Source organism: Saccoglossus kowalevskii, chromosome 12 (genome assembly GCF_978046115.1).
Source record: "Saccoglossus kowalevskii chromosome 12, keSacKowa6.1, whole genome shotgun sequence".
Taxonomy (NCBI): Eukaryota; Metazoa; Hemichordata; class Enteropneusta; family Harrimaniidae; genus Saccoglossus; species Saccoglossus kowalevskii.
Window position 1 is genome coordinate 7,496,185 of NC_140652.1, and position 25,041 is coordinate 7,521,225.

The following is a 25,041-nucleotide window of genomic DNA, read 5'->3' on the forward strand; positions in this document are numbered from 1 at the left end:
AGCCCGGATGTATATGCGTTATTTTCTTGTTATATTTGGTCATATAATTTATGCATGACAGGTTTTTCTGTGAAAGACTGCATTGTTGAGCGATGGAGTGTAGACTAACAAAGTCTGGACTTTGTTTTTTTTCACAAATTATTTATATCAGAAGATACTGCAAAACCGAGCCTAGACAGAAATTGTGCAAGATGAAAAAAAAAATCTCCAACTTTGCCAGTATGGTAGAGAGCATCGGAGAGATTTGAATTGTAAAATAAATTATTATTTCCTGTATTGTTGTAAACTATTTTATTAATATGCAATATTAAAATTATTACAGCATTATTAAAAACGAAAACGTTAATATGTCGTATTTAGGTGCAGTAGCACAATAATATTATGCTTCAGGCGTGCATCTCTTTCTTGGGTGACCTTTTCGTGGCTTCTTACACACAAAGCACATCGGGGGTATTCTTGTTGTCTTCGGTGTCACGATAGATCCGGTTACGAACTGCCCCGATGAATATGACGGCCCTTCTTGGTGTTCGAATCTGTCTACCATTTTCAGGTGTTTGTATTTGTTAAACTTTCTGCGTTGTTTTGTCGAACTGGTAGATTTTGCCTCACAGTCGCGTATTCGTTCTTTGTCTATGGAGCGCCACACATGTCGACTAAATTTGGAGACTGAAAGGTTGAGCGCTTCGTAAAGTCGACAGTTAAACTTTTCTATGCCGCTGTTAAAGTGTGCCACTGCCATACAAATGCCAACGTTAATACTAGACACTCCGTGGTCCTGCTCCTTTAGCACTAAATTCCATATCATATGATGCAATGACTCATTTGAGTTTTGCATCAAATACATTTCAGTGCCCTTGAGCAGATTCACGTTCGCCAAGGCGTCAATTTCCGGCTGAAGCACTTCAACGACAGCTTTGGAGAATGGTTGTTTTATTGGCCGATAAGTGTTCTTTCCGGTTACCAGGTCTAATTGGTATTTACACCATGACTCGACTCGGCACACGTAGGGCAGTGTTGATGTCTTGGTGATTCATACGTACTACTATAGTGGGCAAGTATTGCTTTGGTGTTTTCGCTCATCGCCTCTGCATTCCCTGAAAAACAACCCAAAGATTGAATATTGTTACATCGTAGGGAACGTATGATGTGATAATATGCTGTCATTGTGTGTACACTATTTCAGGAATGTAGTCATGTGACTAAATTCACGACGTGCTGGTACCCTTGTTATGTCGTAAAGCCATTCCGTAAAATGTTTGGATGGAATTTATAACTGATTTCGTCAAACACCCTAGACCAGTCAGGCCCTTTCCATCTGAAAGTTTCTCTCCTAAAACACAAACAAACCACAGAGAAATATGCACCATCAATTCGTCTTATTGGCTATCCTAGTGAAGTATCAGATATGAATTTAAAAACAGTACTACTCCTATACCACCATCTCATTTTAAATAAAACAAGTCATTGAAAATGACACAGTCCCCGTTAAGTTCTCTTTGTGCTCATCATATTAAAGCGGAGGGGCTGTCGCAAGCGTGTCCTTGAAACTTGAGTTACAAGTGGCATATACAACAGATTGTTTATTTACATCAAAACATGTGTTTCGTGTCATAGTAATATGGCCAAAATAAAAAAAGCCGTTATTCGGCCATCTTTGATCTGATTATGAAACTACAGATATGTATGATGTATGTGCCAAATACGAATGAAAATGGTACATAAATTGTGGAAATATAGTAGTAAGGCCAAAAAGTCAGATGGCTGTCAATCGGCCATCCTTGACCGGATTTTGAAACAAATTGTCATGGACATGCATCCTAGCATGTATAAAGTACATGTATGTGCCAAATTTGAATGAAAACTGACCGAGCACGTCCAAGATACCGCATAAAAAAACAAAAACAAGATGCCTGCCAGTCGACCATCTTTGATCCAATTGCGAAATAAATCGTCATGGACGTGTATCCTAACATGTATAATCTATGTACCAAGTTTGAATGACAACTGACGAAGCATGTCCAAAATACAACATTTTCAAAAAACAAGATGGCTGCAAGTCGGCCATTTTGAATCGAATCGCTAAACCACTGCATGTGCATATGCCCCACATAAGGTACTAGGCACATGCGAAGAATGAACGGAATCGGTCCACAGGATTCTGAAATATGACGTTGGATAGACTTACGCACGGACAGACGGACAGACGGACACACGGACGGTCGGACGGACAGACTCAGGAACTCATGGACAGTCTGGGACATGTATCCTAACATGTATGATCTATGTACTCAATTTGAATGAAAACTGACAAAGCATGTCCAAAATACGACATTTTCAAAAAACAAGATGGCTGCCAGTCGGCCATCTTTGATCCAATTGTGAAATAAATCATCATGGACATGTATCCTAACATGTATGATCTATGTACTCAATTTGAATGAAAACTGACAAAGCATGTCCAAAATACGACATTTTCAAAAAACAAGATGGCTGCCAGTCGGCCATCTTTGATCCAATTGTGAAATAAATCATCATGGACATGTATCCTAACATGTATAATCTATGTACCAAGTTTGAATGAAAACTGACAAAGCATGTACAAAATACAACATTTTCAAAAAACAAGATGGCTGCCAGTCGGCCATTTTGAATCGAATCGCTAAACCACTGCATGTGCATATGTCCCACATAAAGTACTAGGCACATGCAAAGAATGAACTTAATCGGTCCAAGGGATTCTGAGATACGACTCCGGAAGGACACACGGACGCACGGACGCACGAAGACCGAATTATAAGTCCCCGTTTTCGGACTTCGTCCGAACGGGGACTAATAATTACTAGTAGTTCATACCTTTATGCCTCTCCACCAGCATACGAAGTCTCGTCTCGTCCCCGTCACCTACAAATGTTGTATACCTAAGAACAAAATAACAGTTTTTTTTCACAATTCACGACACTGTGGTACATCGACTAAAACACGTATGATACATTGTAATTTTTACCTGAAATTATACTTTTCTAGGGACCTCTCAAATATAGTTCCATAAGATTCCATCTGTTTCGAAGATTCTTCGTAATTCGCTTGACACTTGGGCTCGTGATTTAGATACCATTCCATTTCTCACATTCACTGCAATGATTCACCATAACAAAAAAACACAAACATAACGATGACACACAATAATATAATTATTAGAAAATAATTACGACACAAACACAGTTTAAATAAAGTGTTTCCACAGAGCACTAAATCAACCCAAGTCTCACGAAACATACGTGTTTTCATTGCGATCATTCGTCTGGTGTTGGGTAAACTGACTATAAATAATTTCCATTTTTCACACACAACACAAACAGGCGAAAAATCAAAGGACTGGTTTTCAATGTGATAATGAAGCATTTTGTACATACATTATGGCGATAAGGCACTTACCCGTGTCTATGGATATTGCCGTCACGAGTCCTCCTTTTGCTGTGAAACCTCTTGAACTCCACAAACCATCTACGGAGACAGCTATATCTATTGGGTTTTCTAAATCCTCTTCCTCCTCTAAACCAAGTTTCAGCTGCCGGATTTCTTCAGCAGCATCTTGAAACTCTTCCTCAAGCTTTGCCCTTGCCATTTCTAAAATGCTTTCAACGTGTTTTTTGTAACATGTTCCAGAAATCGGAGACGGCAAACCCATGTAACTGCTGAATTTTTTCAGTGCACGACGTCCCTTTCCTATTCCTGTCGATTAACGTTGAAAATGTGGTCGTTTTTTGGGGAACTTGGGAAAGTTTCTGACAGACGGCTGCAGCTAGAACATTGAAAGAACAAATTGCTGCCCCAGCCGTGTCGAGAAGTTGTGTCTTCGACAAGACGCATGTGCCCCTCGTTGCATCCGCTGCACACAGAAACGGTACTGCTGGCCTTATTTATGTGCCTGATATCAATGAGCAACAGATTTCCCGTACTTGCTTCCTCGTCGTCGTCGGATGTATCGGTGTCGTCATCAGTAAGGTAATTAAATATTTTTCCGCTGGGGGCGGATAATTCAACCACATCGTTGAATTCAAACCACTCGGGTGGTTGGTTATAATAAGACCCCGCACCACTGAGTCTCAGAATTTTCTTTGCCTCGTCTGTTATTGATGTCTTCGCTCTCCTTCTTTTCCTTGGCATTGCATTCGTAAATTGGTTAGTAAAATATTATGACACGAAATAAAAAAAGCAATTTAAAAGAATGTTGTGCAAAGTTATGAGTGTGTTTCTCAAACGAAGTCTAGACTGATAATAATGCTGACAATGTAAGCTAGATAAACACCCGTTATATCAGAATCGTCAACAACAGAGTATGCACATAAGATGTTATCACGTAATCAGTCCTAAACGTAGGCATTATGCAAATATCCGCGAAACGGCAGCCGTAGTTATTTGTGCTAGCATTTGAAACGCCAATTTGAGCAGCGTCTTACCCGAATTTTGATATTTTGAAAAGCTGGGATAATGCCAAGGTCTGAAGTAAACGTTTTTTCGATTTTTGAAAAATCAAGAAAAAAACGAACATTTCCCTTCTCGCTACCTTAAGTAAAGTTTGGGAGGATAATAATGACAGAATGCCATTGCTAAGTGCCATGACATTTGTGGGGTATGACTATGAGAATTATTCTGCCACAGAAGTCATATTCATTATTGTGATAAAAGGGTGGAGGTAGAGGGGGTATATTTAAAAGAGCGACAATGACATTTGCATAAAGTTATCGCTGTAAACACCTTTTAATTAATTTAATTAACAGTGAAGGTAATTAATTGTTAATGGAAAGAGTGCACAGACACACTGTTACACAATTACTTCTAGCAGTTAATCAATAATATCAACGAACATTTCTATCTTGTATCAGCATTAGCCAATTAGTACTACTCACCATATTTCTAGTTCAGGTCCTAACCTATATCGGGCTCCTTTCTCTTTAGATGCTGCAATACCTGTAATGACAGAGTCAAAACATGAAATGAAGAGTTTAATGTCTTAGCTAACACTATGATATCTATTAATGCTCACAATAGAACAAAACATAACATTAGAACACATAAGATTACACTGAGATAAGCCATAGCTGAGTCTTGGTTTGATGATGGCAAACACAGGAGGGATTGAACTTAATGGAGTCAATTGCCTCAATGGCTAAAGTTCATTTAGATGGATTACTAAGCAAAATCTAAATATGTACATATAGTAGCGTTAAAACTAAGATAGCTTAAAGCTAGCAGGGGTTTTTCTAAAAAAAATGAATAAGAGGTACCAGGTAGCATGGTGTATCTATCGCCAATGAAATATTTTTGGAGTAATTTTTAGTGTATTTGGTGTCCCCAGACACATTGTCAGCTGGTGTTGCTGGGAAGTTTTCATGGTGAAAAATATATTTGAGAAAGATTTCATGTTGTACAGAAGTGAGCGGCTCATGAAATATCTTTATGACTTGAAAGTTCAATCGGCAATTCGGTAAGAGAGCGCCAGCTGAGAGTATCAGGGCACTGCGCCCCTGTTCCCCGGTTTAGAAAAAAAACTGGCTAGCAAACATAACGTTACACTTGAACTCTACTGTAAAATTATGTTTGAATGGTATCGTAGCACTTACTTTTTAAAATTCTCTGCAAGTTTCCTTCAAAGTCCATTGCCCATTGATTCAGACAGCACGTAGCTAAAGTAACTTTGCGTCCCATCTTTCTGTGAAGATTTGATCTAAAAAACAATACACAAGAGAAATGTATTCTGAAATTGCTGGTCAAATAATGTGTATGAGTATCGGTAAATCTTGAGTAAGAATAATTTGAATACAGCATTTTAACTTAAAATTTGTTTTTATCAAAAATTTAGTGAAAATTGAAACTGCTTATGAAACACGAAATAGTCTCTTCAGCTAAAATAAAGTAATTTACGTTAGAAGCCTACTCATAAATGCAAAAACCCAGAATTTATTCTTATTGCAATAAATTGTACTTTCGGGCAATATTAGGGTATTGACTTAAAAGAAGTTCAGGGTCACAAGCATAATTTTCAAGAAAAGTATAGTTGTATTTTAGTGGATAATGGTCATTTTGTCAGTATTACATGTATAACGCTTTTACAATAGATGCCTATTACTACGGCAGAGATATTATGTCATATCTCAAATTGTAGCTTGGTGACTGAAAAAATTACATAGTGTGAATGATTGAGTACTTTTGTTGTTAAAAAATTTGAGTTTTAAAAAGCGTCAAAATATGCAATTTTTCCTTAACATTGTGCTCTATGGAATTGTTCTAAAAATAGAGATTTTTGAAAATATTAGAACAAGTTTCTCAAAATACCTAACTGTAACACACAAAAGAATGCTATTTAGTGGTGCCATGGGACAATAGCTCCATGATTTTACATCATAAGCCAATAAACATTGTCATTCGATTTAATGGCCAACTTTTTCAAAAATTATGAGTAGGCTTCTACCATAAAGTAGATCTTCCAGCAAAAAAAAAAAATGTAGTATTAGCCACTGTTGTTGAGACTATTATTGCACTTAGTATGTCGGTGTTGGCTTTCTTATTATCTTTAGTTTCATAACACACATGCAACCTTTTATTTGTGTAATATAAAGTAAATAAGTACACAATAAAGACAAATACATTATAATACATAATAAAACAATACAAAAAATATAGATATATACAGATGCTTTAATACAAGCTGCATCCCCTCTCTACCACTGAACAATTTCAGGATTTTTTCTATTTCTTTGCCAGTTTGTAATAATAATAATATAGTTTTATTAAAGCGTGGTGGTTGTCGCGCTGTGCATGTGCGACATTTGTGTTGATAAATATTGATTTTCCCACAATACAATGCACTCTCCAAATGGAAATCGCAAGTATGAGGTTTGACCTGGGCACGACTTGCACGGATCACCGCCGGTGACTCCTTTGATACCTTCCAATCACCTAAAAACGTCTCAGTTTGTATTCGTTGATCTATGAAACAGTCAAAGTCAACATCTTTGTTTATATGAGACCCACATATCTCGCACATGCGTGGCGCGATGACTACCGCCCTTTAAACTATAATGAAATTACAAATTCATTTTTGGCTGAAAGTAATAAAAGGAAAGGTAACAAGTAAAATACTGAACGTTAAAATAACATAGGATTAGGTAGTAAAAATGTTGTGTTTTTCAAAACACACTTTACGATAGCATGTCACGTGTCTAATTAGTTTAGGATTAGTATTAATTAATAAGAATGGTGAACTTATCGATATTGTTTTCAGCCTATGTTAATATTTTCGTTTAGTGTATTTTGTAATTCACAGTTTCCTTGTGGTGTGTTTAATCTATATACTAATATTTACTTTGAGCTCATACACAAATCTAAATATACAGTCAAGTGCTTTATAGGATTTATAATTAGCATTAGAATTTCTAGAAATGCTGTATTTGTTTCCCGATTTTGTGATAATCTTGCAAATAACAGATCTTAAACGCATACCCTTGCATACCCTTATTTTATAAATCCTTGGTAAAATAATATTTATAAAATATGTATTTTTATAAATCGCGTAAAATCTAGTGTTTAGCCTCAGACGGGTTAATAAAAGTGCGTTTAGTTCTTTGACGAATCAGTCAGTCACTTAATTGACATTCACTCGACGGACTTTGCTCTGACCTACCCCCAAATTGTTGTTTGGGGAACAGTTTTATTCGACACGTTTACATCAACCTACGTTATATTAACATGTAGAATATCACATCAAAATTACCTGAAATATCTTTGATTTCACTCTGCGGCAACACCTCCCTGAACCGATCGACTGTGTTGCTATTTCGAGAAGCAGGTAAAACATGGCCACTCTAGGTGGCGCTGTACTCTGCATCAGACCACCTAAGTTACAGTTAACATTAATTTCTGTTATAATGACGGCTAATGTGTTATATTTACACTACAGGTACAGGTGAGAAATCCCTACTTAGCACTTCATTTTTTAGGCATTCATATACAGAAAGTATAATGTGGAAATTTATAGTATAAAACTTTATATTATCATTCACTAAGATAGGAGGTCTCACAAGATGGCTGCGCCTTTCGAAATAAACGCCGGGTAAAATCTAGGCACTTCTTGGTGATAGCAGATCCTCAGTAAGTGAATCTAAATAAGTACGGGCATAATTATGATGGATGTACATGTAATGATCAGATCGGGCACCTTAAGTTTATTCGCCGGTTCCTGCTGTACCCCCCTCCCAAATATCACACAACAACAAAATCTTTCATTTTGATAGTAAGCTGTACATGACGAGTAAGCCGCTTTTAGAGGTATGATAAAAACTCTTGAACTCTGGGGTGCTGTATGAAAACTACAGTATATCACGTTTTCTACTGAGTGTTGAACAAGTTGAACCATATCGTTGTATGAGCTAGAATGTCAAGCTACCTAACCAGTCGTGGCCACCAATATGAGTATTTTTGTTGATGTACTTGGAAAATATTGAATATATAAAAAAATGCTTGTTCACATTCAATGATGGACAGTGAATCAACAGTAAAGTCAATTTCTTGTGTTTTTGATATGGTTTAATGCCCTGTTTTTCATTTTTTCAAAGATATTTAAAATATAGTTCATCAAATATTACAGTTACAGTAATAAGGGGAATCTTGCAACCAAATCAGATAGATTTGTACTACAAGGACCGGAAAATCAAAGAGTTGTGCTACTTCAGGACGTAAAATATATCCCATAAATGCAGCACCTTCATTTAAGTGTGTGATCCAGAGTAACCTCTTTCTGGGTGAAAAAACAATTACACATTTTAGGCAAGATAGTAAATTCAAGCAATTTTCATGTTTAATCATAGTTAATTTTTTTTGTGTGGAACAATATCATATGCCTTCATGGATTATTGTATAAAAATAAATTGTATCATCTGAATTCCCCAATAATTTGCAAAAATCATAAGTACATTTATAGCTACCGGTATTTGTCTTTGTTTTAACTTTTTACCAGAGAAACTGCAAAAACACCATTTTGATCTTGTGAGGGAAGTTTAGGTTTTGAGAACAACTGTTACACCATACATGTATAAAGTAAAATATTGTTGCAAAATTCAAGGGAATCTGGTCATTTGTTTGAATGGTAGTGCACTACATTGTTTACTCAAAACACAAACCCCATAAAACTTAAATTCCTTCAAGTTCTGAAAATAAAATATTTTTCCGTAACAGCAAGGTAATGCATAACAACAAGGCATGCACAGCAAAACTGGATAAATACGCCAAGTTAACGGACACTATGTGACATTAATTTTAGGCCAGGTCTCCTGACACATTAACAGCAGAAAATACAGAGAAAGTGATTGGTGAATGTTTAATGTATTTAATAAACAATCAATTTATTCTAATAATGTGAGAAATGTTTTTTTTTTTTTCAGTGACTGACAGGGATTACCATGACAACCCGAAAGAAGCCAAAACGCAAAACGTTTACATTTCAGAATCATTCATGTATCGTTAATGATGCACGAGGCAGTCTTAAGTTCGTCGGTGCAAAACACGTCACAAAGAAAACCATGACTGGGCTTAATGAGTTTCGCAAGCAGGGTATAATGTGTGATGTTGTACTCAAGGTTGATAACTATGAAATACCAGCACATAGAACTGTACTTGCTGTACATAGTGAATACTTTCGTGCTATGTTCACCACTGGAATGGTTGAAAGCAGAGAAAAAGAAATTGACATCCAAGGCATCGAAAACAAATCCCTTGAAACACTCATTGGTTACATGTACACTGGTAGTTTGGATGTTACCAAGGAGACTGTACAGGACTTATTGACAGCAGCATGCATGCTACAAGTGGAAGACGTGAAAGATATATGCAGCAACAGTCTACTCAGATTTGTAGATGTGTCTAATTGTATCAGTAAGCAAGATTTATAAACTTACTTTACTGAGATGTGTGTTTATTTGTTTAAACAGTATATTGCTTACATTCTATCTCTCGTATGACCATGATTATTATTATTTATTTTATTTATATAGCGCACTACACTGCGTTGCAGAGCGCTTTCCGAAGTTAAAATGACAATAAAAATGGGATTAAAAAAAAAATTAAAATGACAATAAGATTACTGTATTGGTTAAAAATGAATGTTTTCAAGTGAATCTTAAAAGTAGCTGTTGATGACGGAAGAAAATCGTTCCATAAAATTGAGTCAATTATCTTTGCACTTGATTATAAGTCTACTTACATTTTGCTGTTGTAGGTGTGTGGATGTTTTCGGATCTGCACAGTTTGAGAGAGTTACAAATCAAATCAAGTCAGCTACTGAAATCCAGGTTTCCTGCAATTATTGTGCAAGAAGAGTTTCTCTTGCTTGAGAGCAACAAACTGATGGAAATCTTGGCATTTGATGACCTCAGTCTTGGTAAGTAACCCTACTCACAATGCATTTGTTCAGTATTTTAATATAGTTGATCAGGTTTATGCACAGTACCAATTCTAGATAGTCAAACCTGTGTTAGTGAACATTTCTGTATAATGATCAACTGTCTTTAGTAACCACTTACAGGTTATCTCAAGGCATAACATATGTGCAACTCATGTATAAGAACTACCTATCTCATGTGACCACTATTTTAGTAATATTTTTGCAGATTTGTCTTTGTTTAGGGACCAAAATAATAATCAGTATTCTGTTTATAAAGTTTTAATATTCTCAAGTCAAACTATCTCATTGTTTCCTAGACAAATATTATGTCAGATGTACGAGTTGGTGATCCATAAAAAAAAGAATCTAACCTTTATATGGATTTAATAGAAATAAAACTAATAAGACAATAGAACGTACAGAATACATCTAATATGGACAAATCATTCTTACAATCACATGAAAGATTTCAATTGCAACTGTGTTACTCAATAATTTGTAGCTCTTCAGTGTTTTGTAAATAACAAAGACATTCAGTGCTCTTAAAGATTACTTCAAATCAACAGCTGTTATGAATTAATTCTGTTTTAATTTGTGTTTGTCTGAATTGAACATTTTGTAAATTATTCATTCAGTTCTTTACGTAATACTGTTGATATCATTAGAAAACACTCTCAGACATCAGGAGATATTTTACTTGTAATTTTGCTGAAATTTAGTTTGATATCTTTTATACAGGAATAAAGAATGAAGACACTGTTTTGGAAGGCATTGTGAGATGGTTAGAACATGACCCTATATCAAGAATTCAAGATATTTCAGAATTATTGAAACTTGTCAGATTACATCTGGTATCCATGCCATATTTACAGACTGTCAGACAGCATAGTGTGGTCATAGACAATCATGGTAGGTTAGTATACTGCCCTCTAGTAGTAAACACTGCTCTCTAGTGTCATGTAACACAGATTACATCTGGTATCCATGCCATATTTACAGACTGTCAGACAGCATAGTGTGGTCATAGACAATCATGGTAGGTTAGTATACTGCCCTCTAGTAGTAAACACTGCCCTCTAGTGTCATGTAACACAGATTACATCTGGTATCCATGCCATATTTACAGACTGCCAGACAGCATAGTGTGGTCATAGACAATCATGGTAGGTTAGTATACTGCCCTCTAGTAGTAAACACTGCCCTCTAGTGTCATGTAACACAGATTACATCTGGTATCCATGCCATATTTACAGACTGTCTGACAGCATAGTGTGGTCATAGACAATCATGGTAGGTTAGTATACTGCCCTCTAGTAGTAAATCCTGCCCTCTGATGTCATGTATCAAATGAACATTGCATTTGGTGCAATTAAATTTCCATAAAATTAATTTAATAAAAAAATGTTTTTAAATGTTCATCATTTGATTATTTAATGGGAATAACTTAATTTCTCAAAATCTTACTGTCACTTTGTTTTATAACCAAAGTTATGATTTTCGCCTAGCAACATGACAATGTTTTACACTTTCTGTGACTTGCAGTGTAACATTTAACAATGTGCAACTTAATACACTGCAAATGCTACTAGTAAGTGAGTCCTTCAGAACAAGTGATTACTTGATTTATGCTAATTTATGCTCATTTAGTTAAATTTCTCACAATAGATTATTTTCCATCAACGTGAGTTCCCATGTTACGAGTGAAATCGAACATAAAAACAGGGTCAAAGATCATAGCACTAGAGTGACATCAATACATTGCGTAGATTCAACAAATACAAAAGTATTTTGCGGGATATTTCCATGCATAATAATGTGCTGTACACATTTGATGATGGTCAATTTTGATGAAGTAAAGGTATTCAAATGCAATATTCCCCTCTCAAGGATTGGTTTTTCCAACATTGAGCTATACAAAACTGGGCAGACTTTTGGCCTGTGTTTTCATACAATACACAAGATCAGTGATTATGAGGTCATCACAAGGATACCGCAAAGTACTAGTATGCATAAAGGGAGTTGAGCAATCATATCGTCATATGCAGATAGTGGAGATTGATGCTATCATGTACTTTAGAGTGCTTTCACATTTTGGTATTCTTGTGATAAACTTATTATTATATACTGCTGTTTCCTGCTTGTAATAACAATAATTTAATAAGATATAACAGCTTAAATTTACAATGAAATTATGTTGACCAGTGTGAATGTTTGCATTGTTAATTTCCACTAAATAGGTGAAATTTCAAACATTGGAGCATGTGCAAATACATTTCAAACAGATGCAAATACGGATTTAGCAAAATGCTGAATGCTATCGTTTTCAATGTTAGATATACAATAATTATGTTTTTTCACAAAATTTGTGAAATTAAAACAAAAACTTAAAGTATCTTATTAAAGCTCATCTCACCACGTATACATGAAATGTTGGTTCTATATTATCCAGGATGGCGACTTTGATTGTTGTACAAATCACAGTCCCTCAACTGGGGAGGGACTGTGTACAAATCAATGTATATAAAAAAGCAAAAATACACTGTCCAGATTTTAACTAGGTCATTTCTGGAATGATTAGAACGCATCAAAAAATCAGTCGGCGTTTAGTGCACATTGCAACAAGAACAAAAATCACTTTATTCCTTGTCACTGGAATAGTACCCGGTACATTAGATTGTTTATCAATGGCAATCTCACACATAGGTGGCAGATGACTACTTTTTTTTAATATTTTATGGTATATTTTTTATTAAATTTTCAGATGCTGTGTCATTGATTGATAATGCAATAGCCATAAAAGAAGACAAGTCACCACATAACTTGAAAGGGGCCAGACAACCATCGTCTTCTATTTATGTCTTGGGAGGATATTTACAGTCAAGAACAGGGTAAGTGTTTACAGTCAAGAACAGGGTAAATTAGGACCGGTAGTGGTCAATCATGCACTTGTTGTCAATCTGCTTAAACCCCAATTCTGACGACTAAGACTTTGATGATGTTCATGTGACATACTGTCTTAAATCTTTGGCTAAAATTTTGGTACATTTTCTGTAATTTTCACTGAATTCAATCTTACTTCTAGTTTCGATCCAAGAGTTTAATTTATTTCTTTAGTATTTTTGTATTTGCATGTTATGAGTGAACCACGATATCCCTAGATAAGAACAAAATAGAAAAACAATTCAAAACATTCTTGAAATATAATATATTCTGCAGACTTAAACACTGCTATAACAATTATGTTGCAATGTCTATTGGCCAAAGAAAACACATTTGAAATGTTGCATTTAGGAATAAGTTTATGCATTATTTACTACAAAAACACTCCATCACACACTCCTGTGTGTTTCACAAAAATAATTTTAAAGTGGTTTGCTGAAGATGTAGGTGATGTAGTAGAATGTGTGCATCATTGTATGCATACAGATTCCAGTACAAACAAATTTTGACAGTATTCCCGTATTTATGATCATGTTTCTTGTAAAATAGTGTGTTTCCGATAATGTGACTTTGCCAAGATTGTGCATGCCAATCCTGTATTTTTTATGGCCAAATTGACCAATGATGGGTGCTCAGTTTTTGTTTTGGCTGCTTACTAGATCAATTCTTCTTTGGGCACACGAAAATTACAGCCCTTGTATGTGCATTGCCATGTACATGTACATGCATCATGGAAATGCTGTATGTAACACTATGGACCATCATACCCGGCAGTGTCTTGTTGAAAACTATTGCAAGATTAATCAAAATATTAAATACAAATATGACAAAATATTATACCTATGTGTACCATATTTTTAGTCCTTGTTTAAGATAAGGTCCTCAGTCCGATACTATTAATTTGCATTCCGCCTGTCATATTCTTTCCTATTTATTAGAACAAAAAAAAAACTGATGACCATTTAGTTTCTCTATCTCTATGTGTGATTATATTACCACATGTTGTCAGTCTATGCACTTTCTGTAATAGTGCATAATATACAAATGATGTATGGAGTATTTTGGTAGACATGTGACTTGTACTGAACACTGAGATTGAGTCCGAAAAAACAACATGAAGGCTGTGCTGTGCATTATCAATTTTTGTTATTTTCAATGTTACCAGAAACACACTATTTATTTTCTGTGCGATTATAGTTCTGGAAAACTTTTATCTAATGAAAAACTATGCAAATCCTATTTCAGTGGAAACTGTCCTCACACATTATCCGTTGAGAAGTATGACATCAACAAGGACAAATGGACAGAAGTTGGAAAACTCCCCTTCAATTTGGAATGCCAGACGGCTGTTGTCTTGAATGGAGAAATGTTTTTTGTTCATAAGAAACTCATACAACCAAAACTTAAAATTCCAACATTTACCAATGTCGGTACAGTGTACACTTTATGTACGTTTAGCAGTCTGTATAATGAGTGGAAATTGAAGGAGATCAGTCAATACTCAGTGTGGGCACACCTCAGGGACTTCAAACAGTGTGCCATAGCTGTCTGTAAAGATGAAAATGTTGTTTATGTATGTGGTGGTAAGGAACCCACTCGAAGTTTGACGGCTAAGTCGGTATTGAGATTGGATATTGAGAATGATTGCTGGACTGAGCTGCCAAGCCTTCCAGAACTTAGGTCAGTTCATTTATCTTAATATATTTAAATAGATATATTTAGAACATGAGTCTATAACTGTAGCTGTACCAGCATGAAAAGAGAATTCAAAGTTTACTTGTCACACTTTTGATCCCTGCGTTTAGACACTTATGTATTGTTTATTTTTTCCAGTTCTGTTAATGGGTTTGCCCGTTAACTATGTGTTGAATAAATAAATGAAATAAATAAATTCCCTGTTCTGACTCATGTATTTAACATTACGGCTAATCAATTTATAGTTTTATGAAAGCCTTTAGATTTTTTTATACTCATAAAATGTTTATATTGCTTATTGTGATACAATAATATGTGGCAAACAATTAGGGTCACGGTCCAAATTGTGATACTGTAAAACACTTTGAAATAGCTACATGTTATTTTAGCAAATTTGACTCCATGCATGAATTAACTGAATCTTAATTTATCTAAAGTGCCAATAATCTCATTGTGAAGATATACTCTATTCTAATTAGCGACATCTTAATTTAGCGAAAATGTGGATTAGCTAAATTAGCTAAAATAACATGCTAGCTAAATAGACATGTTTTACAGTATTACATTTGTATTGTACTCAAATGACAGAGTTTATACATGAGACATTATAGGGAAAAAGTTAAACCAGACCCGCTCAATTAGAAAAAAAAATATTTTGATAACAAAATCATGTTAGACACTGTATTTTTAAATAACCAAAAAGAGAAATAAAAATCTGTACAACCCTATCACCATAGCTATCACCATTTGTACAAAAGCCCAACCCTATCACCATAGCTGTGTCTTGCAGGTTCAATCACAGTGCCATTGTTGTCAATAGAAGACTATATGTGATTGGTGGAAATGATATATCAGTTCATATTGGTAATCACAGACAGGAAGTGAAATCATCAGTTTTTATGTATGACCCGGATGAGGGATGTTGGTCGGAGAAATGTGAAATGAACACTCACAGATTGGGACTTGGATTGGCAGAGGTCGGTAAGTAACAAGTGACATTGAAGATGCTAGAGAACGATGAAAATTCAATATTCTTAACAATATATATTTGAAATCAATTCCTATCAGCAAAATCAGTTAACCATACTTTCTCTTATTCATATATAATACTAAGATATAATTTGTAATTTCTACCTGTTTGTTTAACATCTACTCTAGCACCAAATTTATATATCATATTCAAACAATGTCCTTTGTTTACATCTGACGCAGCATTGATATCACATTCAACAGAAATAGAACCACATTACTGAATGCCGGCAAATTATTGTGTAAAAATGGGTAAAATAAAATGAGGTGTTTTTTTTTTCGGAATTCAAATCAGTGAATTCAAATTACGCCTAAAAACAAACAAAAAAAGATACGGTACTGTTCTCACAAAAGTATTCACTCAGGCATCACAGGATCACAAAGACATCTGCTATGTGTTGGTCAATAGAAACAAGATATTGTTAAGAAACATGTCCATGCACAAACATTCACAAATTGATGATTTTGAATAAGGGTGAGTTAGCAAGAATAATATTGAGTGATATTTACTGAGTCAATAAACGTTTTCTCAAATGAAATTGAATTAAGTTACATTACGTTTCTTGTTGTATTTCTTTCCCATCCCATAATATCCTTCATAGATGGATTCATATATGCTGTTGGTGGAGGAAGTAGCATGTCCAGAGTGGATCTTGTTGAGCGGTATGACGCTAAAACAGACCGATGGACGTACGTCAAAAGCATGAACTATGCGCGTGCTTTTCACTGCACACTCTCCCATTGTGGACTGATATATGCCATTGGAGGTAAGAGTTAACAAACATTCACATTGTTTGGTTGTTGATTACAGGTGGATTTCTTTATGCAGTTGGTGGAGTGAGTAATGTTACACGTGAGCGGTCTGTTGAAAAGTATGACCCAGACACGGATTGTTGGAATTATGTCTGTGATATGAATAAACCTAGATCGTTTCTCAGTGTTGTGGCATGTCATGGTTTGTTGTATGCCATTGGAGGTGAGTTGTTCCACAGAGTGATCAACATATCTCTCGTCATATGTCAATATTTTAAACTGTACCCAAACTACTTTCTGAAAATCCATTGTTTTTTGAAAAACAAATAAAGGAACTAAAAATTAGAGCTACTTTACACATTGTCAGTATTAAAGATGTATAACTGCAGATTAAAAAAAAATAATAAAATCAGTGTCATCACGGCGGTTAATTGAAAATTTCGAAAATAAGACCAATTTAAACAACCTGATTTTGTTAGTATTGGTAATTGTGACCCAGCCGAAAAGTCCTTCAAAATGTGTCAGTGTGCCATTTCGGAACTGGTTAAACTGACTAAACTTCCAATCTCAATACATCTACTGTGGCTAAGTTATTGGTTATCATATCAAAAAAAACAAAATAAAAGTACGGTATGCCATTATTTGCTACCCAATCATTTACATAAATTTAGGGTGATTACATTTGTGATGGGTTGGGTGATACAAACTCCCAATAGTATTGGAAAACGTCTTGAGCCTTTGATTATCATAGTCTTACATTACTTTTTTTTCAAAAGGCAAATCATATTCCGGTGATTGTGGTGGGGCTCGTACAGTTGTGAGGAGTGGCGAAGTTTATAATCCTGCAACAGACACATGGACTATGATAGACTCTATGAAGACACCAAGATGTATGATGTCAGCATGTGTTTTATGATGTCATCACTCTGAATACTGTCACATGGACTATGATAGAATGCACCACAATGTATGATGTCAGCATGTGTTTTATGATGTCATCACTCTGAATACTGTCACATGAACTATGATAGACTGCACCACAATGTATGATGTCAGCATGTGTTTTATGATGTCATCACTCTGAATACTGTCACATGTACTATGATAGACAACATCACAATATATTCTGTTAATATAGATGTACAAGAACACTGCCAATTAGTCATAGTGTTAACACTACTCTGACTTTTACTACTTTTTAAACAGACTTTTCTCGGTTCCTCCGGGCCAAACACAATTGAAACAATTAAGTCTCATTTGCATTAATGAAAATAATTCTTGTATGAATAAAGTAGAAACTAATATATATGAACTCGTGCTTGAAAGACTGGCAAAAGGTCAAAGTGCATAAATAAAATTCTAAAACAAATGCATGTGCCACATTTGTACAAGATGTAAAGTGCAAACACAAAATCCAAAATAGCTTATATACATTAAATAGTTGCCAATGGTTTGCAGAAAAAACAGAGTTGTTTGGTTTAAGTCTTGCTCAGAGGGGCCACTCAGGTACTGAACCTTTAAGGAAAAAATTTAACCCATAATTATGTGTAATATCTTTTGCTGGCTACATTATGTGTTTAGGAAAATAAATTGCTGATTTCAAAATATCTAACATTCTCCCCAAGTAATTTTTTATGAAAAAGATAAAAAAAAATGTTTTTATAATACCTGCGGCATGTATTCTTCATTTATTTCATTCATTATACTGCAAGCACTGCTTTTATCGTATCCAATAGTATGTTTAAACGGTAGTTATTTTACATTTAACAAAACATACTTCTGGTTGAAATTTAAGCCTCATTTTCAACGTTGTGGTTACCCATGTTTCAGTCACATTTTTGCTGAAAACTGATATTGGAATACAAAAGCTGGTTGATGTGAGACTGAACCCCTACCGTGACCATGGTCTCCCATGCAAGTATTTGCACGACCAAACAAGCTTAACATTTTCCTGCTGGCCGATCACATGACCAGTCTTCTATGGTGGTTCGCTGAATTAGAATCTAATTGGTAGCTATTTATTGTTTGAAAATGTTTCAAAATTGGTATTGCTTGCACACTTGTATGTTTTGTATATGACCTATGACCAAACAAATCTACCAACTTTGCAATCGCTTTTACACAACTTTGTATGCTATTTAACAATATACGTACAGTTCTTGTGGCCGTCTGTTAATATATGGCTTTCACTCAACTTTTGAGTATTTTTGCAAACTTTTAACTATGGGGTCCGATACGATAACCTCTTGTATACAATTTCAAATCGAATCTACCAACTTTTCAATCGTTTTTCACAACTTTGCACTCTGGTAATCTTGGTGGGCTTTTATTCGATTTTTAATTAGTTTTTCTAACTTTTGACTTTGTGTTTTTGTAGAACAACCACTTAGGTCAAATTTGCAAACAAAACTACCAACTTTTCAACACATTAGAACCCATTGCAGACTACAATCGATACTTTTTTCATTGAAATGTTGTGCAAATTTCTTTTGAAGGCATTTTTTATGATTTTCTACAAAAACCTTCGTGATCAGTCACAAAGAACACACAATAAACTGAAATATGTAAATTCAATGTGCTTGACAAAATTCAAAATAATTAGTTCAGTGATTTGCTCAGATGGTCCCCCAGAAATCCATTTGCAAAGAAAATTGGTTATTTCAATACTAGTAATTTTGTTAAATCAGTAGAGATGCATTATATTACCGGTGTGAAATCATTAACTTGCTTGTCTGATGGCCACTACTCTAGTAAAATAAAGTTCAAATTCAAATCACACTAATAAATATCTTTATTTATCAAGCCTTGCGTACTATTAGTGATAAAACCATATAACATTCTGAATAGTGCAAACAAACAAAACATATTAAAATACTACTCTCCACTCAGTTTATGTTGCCTGTAATCAGACAAACTGAAGCAGAAATTAAGTTTGAAAAGACATCACACTATAAATATTGCACTGTTATTAATATAAACAGGATCAGTTTGGATTATCAGATATCTCCAATAACACGCTTTTAAGTGATTGTTTCTTAATTATACCACAAAAAAATGATATAAAATTGAAAGATTTTTTAATTTACATAAATACAAATGATGTATTGTATGATTTGCATTTGCTCATAAATAATGCAAATCACAAATGATACTGTTTTTCACCAGAACCTCCAATGGAAATTGCTCTAGCTCAGTTGTTAAAGGCTCTGCCTGCTGCAGTCTTTGATGTGGGTTATAACACTTTCCTGTTTCAGTAGTTGAGGAAGAACTGTCCTCGTCAACTCTAGACATTGCCCCTTGACTAAAGCTGCACAGTCTTGGCCTAGTTGAACAGTCTGATTTACAATAGCGGTTTACAAACTATGTTACAGTTATGTAGCCAAGACAATTTATGTACTATTACCTATAGCAGATATGACATTCTGCAAATGAACACAAGTGTGACCAGTTTACATTTGTTATAAAAACAAAAGGTTTACCAAACCAATGGCCATAACTATTAGGTCACATGACAAAGAGTTGTATAATTAATACAATTGCACATAATCGAAAAAATCTATGAAAACAAATATTGTACAAATAATATCACCAGAGACAATAAAATTAACAAAGGTTTTCTGTTGACACCAAGATTTCTGTAAAAAGAACATATCAGGATACAGGGAATCTAATAATAAATCTCGCCTCCAATATTTACTTCTAAAATATGAAAAAAAAAAAAAAAAAACAGAAATAAAAACAAATATATAGTACTGGTATGGTGAATTCTAGTAAACATGTACTGTGTGCATGAATCCAAGTTATACAAATTTACACCACCAAATCTATCTAAGCTGTCCATTAAAACAATATGGCAGGGAATTCATTGACAATTCAGAATCTTTTCATCCAATCTTGCCACAGAAACCACACTGCATATGACAGGGACATGTGACGTATCTTTTTATCATAATGGCATTTAAATGTCCAACTAGACAAGGGCATGTAAATCTTAGTATTGTTTTAACAGTTAAATCCCAGAGTATGAATCTTCTCATCAAGTAATAGTATGCGGCATACACACCATTTTCTTCAAGTGTAAGATTTCAGCTAAGGACTGACTGACAGATTGGTAACAACATCCAGTTACAAATGATCTGTGTTACAACAACCCTTTCACTTTGGTGTGCACCCACCTTTTCAGAATTTGGTAGCTTTTTTTCAATTTAAAAAAAAGATCACTTGTTTTATACAATACACATTTTCTAAAATACTGTTATATTAGTAAAGCACCAACATTTGCATGAATTAAATGTACAAGGGTGAAATGAAAAGTGAATGTATATACAGTGGACAGATTTAATTTCACAACAGACATTTTTCACATGAATTATAATTAGCAGTGAATCACATAAATCACTATGGAGAAATTTCATCCACAGAATGTCTGTAGTTCGGCAAATAAACATTTCCAGAAGTGGAAATTCTAATGCTTATTGTATACAAGTTAATATTATAATGCGTGTTTCAGGATTCAAAGTTATCAATTTAAGGTAGTTTCTTACAAGGTGAAACATCACATTAGGAATACGTTACATTTATTATTATATATTAGTGTTGAAGATGGACATGACTAACTAGTTGAGGTTATGCTCATGAGTTTCAATCAATAATCTTTTATTGAATACACTTTACTGTGCCAAAGATCGCACCATTTTACCCAACAAATAACATAGCGTAACTATTACAACCTTGCCAATCTAGATGTCAATACCACATCACCTGATGAGACTGCTTTTTCTCAATCATTCAGCTTCCTATGGAGGCTTTCAGCAGGCGTTGCGATAAATGTCAAAAGAGAATTCAGGATTGATACAAAATAACATCGTCCGAATCACACAGTCCTGTGTCTTCGACCTATAGGCCTCTACACGATACCAAGCGAGATCGCATAGGCTAATTGCGTATCTTAAGCAGTGAGATCTGATTGGGCGCGCCTCGAAACAAGGCGCCCAATCAGCTTGAACATACCAAATTATAAAACAAAATTCCACTTCCTGTTTTTGTCGCTATGAAGACATCCTTCCCACACAAAACTGCGTCAATTGCCTGTACCCGATGAGGCTTGAGGGCACCAACACCGAAAACTTTCGCAATTTTATCATCACAAATATCACGATTCATGGGCGCCGCCATTTTGTTTAAAATGAAACGCCAAAGAGGGATTGCAAACAGATTGGACAATGATTAGCCGCAACTGACTACTGGGGACGCTGTTAGAATACGCATATTTCTGCCAAGGTCTGTTTAGAGGCTTTGCCGAATAAACTTAGTGAAGATGACAAAATAATCATGCACTTGCTTTCTGGGAAAATTTCTCAAGAACAAAAGTAAGAATAAAAGTTCTATTCAAACAATATTTTGCACAGGTAATACTGGCTAAACTTTTGATAAGAACCATTCTGACCAATAGTACATATATGACAATGTAGCAGTAGTGTAAATGCTGGTATCCTAAAAAGGTCATTATAATTACATTAAATTAATTGATATTCATTTTCTATGATTAATACAACACGTACTGTATTAATCTCCATGTCCCTTAAAAAGCTATATAACATCAATTGTAAAAAAGGTTCCCAAATTGTAAAGAAATTCATCTAAGCAAAAATTTGGCAGTAGAAATACTGGCCACTGTTTTGGCGAGAAATATACTAATCAACTGTTAGTGCCGAAAATAATTTACACAAGAAAAACAACATATCCTTGAATATTTTATTTTAACCAAATGCACTGAGGTATATATTCAAACACTAATTTCATAGTTTTGTCTTTGGATTTTCAAATAATCAGTCACAAGGAATAATTTCTCAAAATGTCAAGAAATAAGCTGCGTCCAGCAATATAATTGATAGTTTTATATATGGTTGATTAAATCATTTTTGGTCTTAATTAATTGTTCTTACAATCTGGAGTTAAAAGCAACATTTTTGACTTGTTCCCTCGTCTTGTGTATTGACTCCATAATCTGGGCATTTTGCTACCTAACAGTTTTAATTACATTTTTCAAAAAATCCTCATGAAAATTTCATGATTTCCTCTAAAACTATATTGATCAACCTTAATTGAAATTTGAATATACATATTAAGCCCTGGAGTGCTAACATCAACTTTTGTAATCTTTTACAAAACTAAAACCACATATTTTTTTTAATATTTTTCAAAATTGTGATCACTATATGTAGCATATAGGAAACAAGTCATTGTCAATGACACGTCCTCGTTCCGTTCATATTTGAGTGACATATACATTCAAAGCAGATCATGACCGAAATGCACCTGCATATGTACAACACATTGTGCTAAATCTGAACAAAATCCATCCATGCATGACTGAGATCCGGTTCTGGAATTGTGAAAATATGTGATTTTGATGCATTTTCAGCCTTAAAATGGCCATCATTCCGCTATTGTTAAGCAGATCATGAAACAAATGCACATATCTATTTGTGACATGATGTACCATGTGTGTGTGAAGTTTGAACTTGATCAATCCAGACATATCTTGGATACGGATCCAGAACTGAATTCTTTAACAAAATGGCCGCCAGTCGGCCATTTCGAATTTGATCCGAAAAAAAAAAAAGACGTGCATCAAGGTCCTATTATGTTTAATGTATGTACCAAATTTGAACAAAATCCATCCATGCATAACTGAGATACGGGTCCGGAATGGTGAAAATGTGCGATTTCAATGCATTTCGGCCTTAAAGCGGCCCCCATTTGGCTATCGTTAATGAGATCATGAAACAAATGCACATACATATTTGTGACATGATGTACCTTGTGTGTGTGAAGTTTGAACTTGATCAATCCAGACATGTCTCGGATACGGATCCAGAACTGAATTCTTTAAAACAAAATGGCCGCCAGTCGGCTATTTCGAACTTGATCCGAAAAAAAAATGACGTGCATCAAGGTCCTATTATGTTTAATGTATGTACCAAATTTGAATGAAATCCGTCCATGCATAACTGAGATCCGGGTCCGGAATGGTGAAAATGTGCGATTTCAATGCATTTTCGGCCTTAAAGCGACCGCCATTTGGCTATCGTTAATGAGATCATGAAACAAATGCACATACATATTTGTGACATGATGTACCTTGTGTGTGTGAAGTTTGAACTCGATCAATCCAAGCATGTCTCAGATACGGATCCAGAACTGAATTCTGTAAAACAAAATGGCCGCCAGTCGGCCATTTCAAACCCGATCCAAAAAAAAAAATGACGTGCATCAAGGTCCTATTATGTTTAATGTATGTACCAAATTTGAACAAAATCCATCCATGCATAACTGAGATCCGGGTCCGGAATGGTGAAAATGTGCGATTTTGATGCATTTTCGGCCTTAAAATGGCCGCTATTCGGCTATCGTTAATGAGATCATGAAACAAATGCACATACATATTTGTGACATGATGTACCTTGTGTGTGTGAAGTTTGAACTTGATCAATCCAGACATGTCTCGGATACGAATCCAGAACTGAATTCTTTAAAACAAAATGGCTGCCAGTCGGCCATTTCGAACCCGATCCAAAAAAAAAAATGACGTGCATCAAGGTCCTATTATGTTTAATGTATGTACCAAATTTGAACAAAATCCGTCCATGCATAACTGAGATCCGGGTCCGGAATGGTGAAAATGTGCGATTTTGATGCATTTTCGGCCTTAAGATGGCCGCTATTCGGCTATCGTTAATCGGATCATGAAAAAAATGCATGTGCATATGTCCCATATAAGGTGTGATGTATGAGTGAAGTTTGAACTTAATCGGTCCATGCATGTTCAAGATACAGGTGATCACGGACGCACGGACGCACGGACGCACACAGGGCAAAACATAAGTCCCCGTTTTCGGACTGCGTCCGAACGGGGACTAATTATGTCCATTTGGTTCAAAACTATAGAAAAAAAACATAAAAACAGTCAAAATGCTGATTCAAAATTTCAGCAGAAAAAAAATATGGTGCTCAAAAGATTGAAGTTGCACTATACAAGAAGCAGTTTGTTTAGCTACCATTAAAACATAAATTACATTTTTTTTTTCATCATTTTTTTAAGTTATAAAAAAATCATTTGCTTTTTGAAGAAAACGTTTGCTCACACAATACGCAAGATCCAGCAGTGAAAAAAAACCCATCTA

At 34.9% G+C, this 25,041-nt stretch overlaps 3 protein-coding genes across 4 annotated transcripts in view; 1 reads left to right on the forward strand and 2 right to left on the reverse strand.

Moving 5' to 3' along the window:
• LOC100371185 (glutamine-dependent NAD(+) synthetase-like) overlaps positions 1-7,861 on the reverse strand; it is a 38,303-nt gene extending 30,442 nt beyond the window's left edge. The window contains exons 1-3 of the mRNA XM_085506377.1: positions 7,775-7,861; positions 5,625-5,728; positions 4,911-4,971 (exon numbers count right to left, since the gene is read on the reverse strand). Of these exons, the coding sequence (XP_085362503.1) occupies positions 4,911-4,971; positions 5,625-5,709 (146 nt within the window). The 5' untranslated portion in view covers positions 5,710-5,728; positions 7,775-7,861. The remainder of the gene's footprint in view (positions 1-4,910; positions 4,972-5,624; positions 5,729-7,774) is intronic.
• On the reverse strand, positions 277-3,686 carry LOC146735462 (uncharacterized). Of its 2 annotated transcripts, XM_085506378.1 has the most exons (4): positions 3,436-3,686; positions 3,005-3,132; positions 2,854-2,918; positions 277-1,094 (listed from the first exon to the last, which is right to left on the reverse strand). In XM_085506378.1, the coding sequence occupies exons 2-4, from the start codon at positions 3,118-3,120 to the stop codon at positions 967-969; spliced, it is 309 nt and encodes a 102-aa protein (XP_085362504.1). In that variant the 5' UTR covers positions 3,121-3,132; positions 3,436-3,686; the 3' UTR covers positions 277-966. The 2 variants fall into 2 exon arrangements, with proteins under 2 accessions (XP_085362504.1, XP_085362505.1); XM_085506379.1 differs by lacking the exon at positions 2,854-2,918.
• A 204-nt stretch (positions 7,862-8,065) lies between the features above and the next one.
• On the forward strand, positions 8,066-18,161 carry LOC100375903 (kelch repeat and BTB domain-containing protein 12-like). The gene is made up of 10 exons (XM_085506091.1): positions 8,066-8,151; positions 9,441-9,930; positions 10,274-10,435; positions 11,177-11,347; positions 12,443-12,472; positions 13,230-13,326; positions 14,624-15,058; positions 15,864-16,054; positions 16,914-17,078; positions 17,632-18,161. Exons 2-10 carry the CDS (start codon positions 9,459-9,461, stop codon positions 17,769-17,771), a joined length of 1,863 nt encoding a protein of 620 aa, XP_085362217.1. The 5' UTR covers positions 8,066-8,151; positions 9,441-9,458; the 3' UTR covers positions 17,772-18,161.
• Positions 18,162-25,041: the final 6,880 nt, after the last annotated feature.

Excerpts from the sequence above, each read along its gene's own strand:
- LOC146735462 (XM_085506378.1), bottom strand. The coding sequence starts at position 3,120 with ATGGAATGGTATCTAAATCACGAGCCCAAGTGTCAAGCGAATTACGAA. Across the intron at positions 2,919-3,004 it reads CTAGAAAAGTATAATTTCAG|GTATACAACATTTGTAGGTG; the intron begins GTAAAAATTACA and ends TTTTGTTCTTAG. Across the intron at positions 1,095-2,853 it reads GCTGGTGGAGAGGCATAAAG|GGAATGCAGAGGCGATGAGC; the intron begins GTATGAACTACT and ends GTTGTTTTTCAG.
- LOC100375903 (XM_085506091.1), top strand. The coding sequence starts at position 9,459 with ATGACAACCCGAAAGAAGCCAAAACGCAAAACGTTTACATTTCAGAAT. Across the intron at positions 11,348-12,442 it reads TGTGGTCATAGACAATCATG|TATGCATAAAGGGAGTTGAG; the intron begins GTAGGTTAGTAT and ends GCAAAGTACTAG. Across the intron at positions 15,059-15,863 it reads CCAAGCCTTCCAGAACTTAG|GTTCAATCACAGTGCCATTG; the intron begins GTCAGTTCATTT and ends TGTGTCTTGCAG.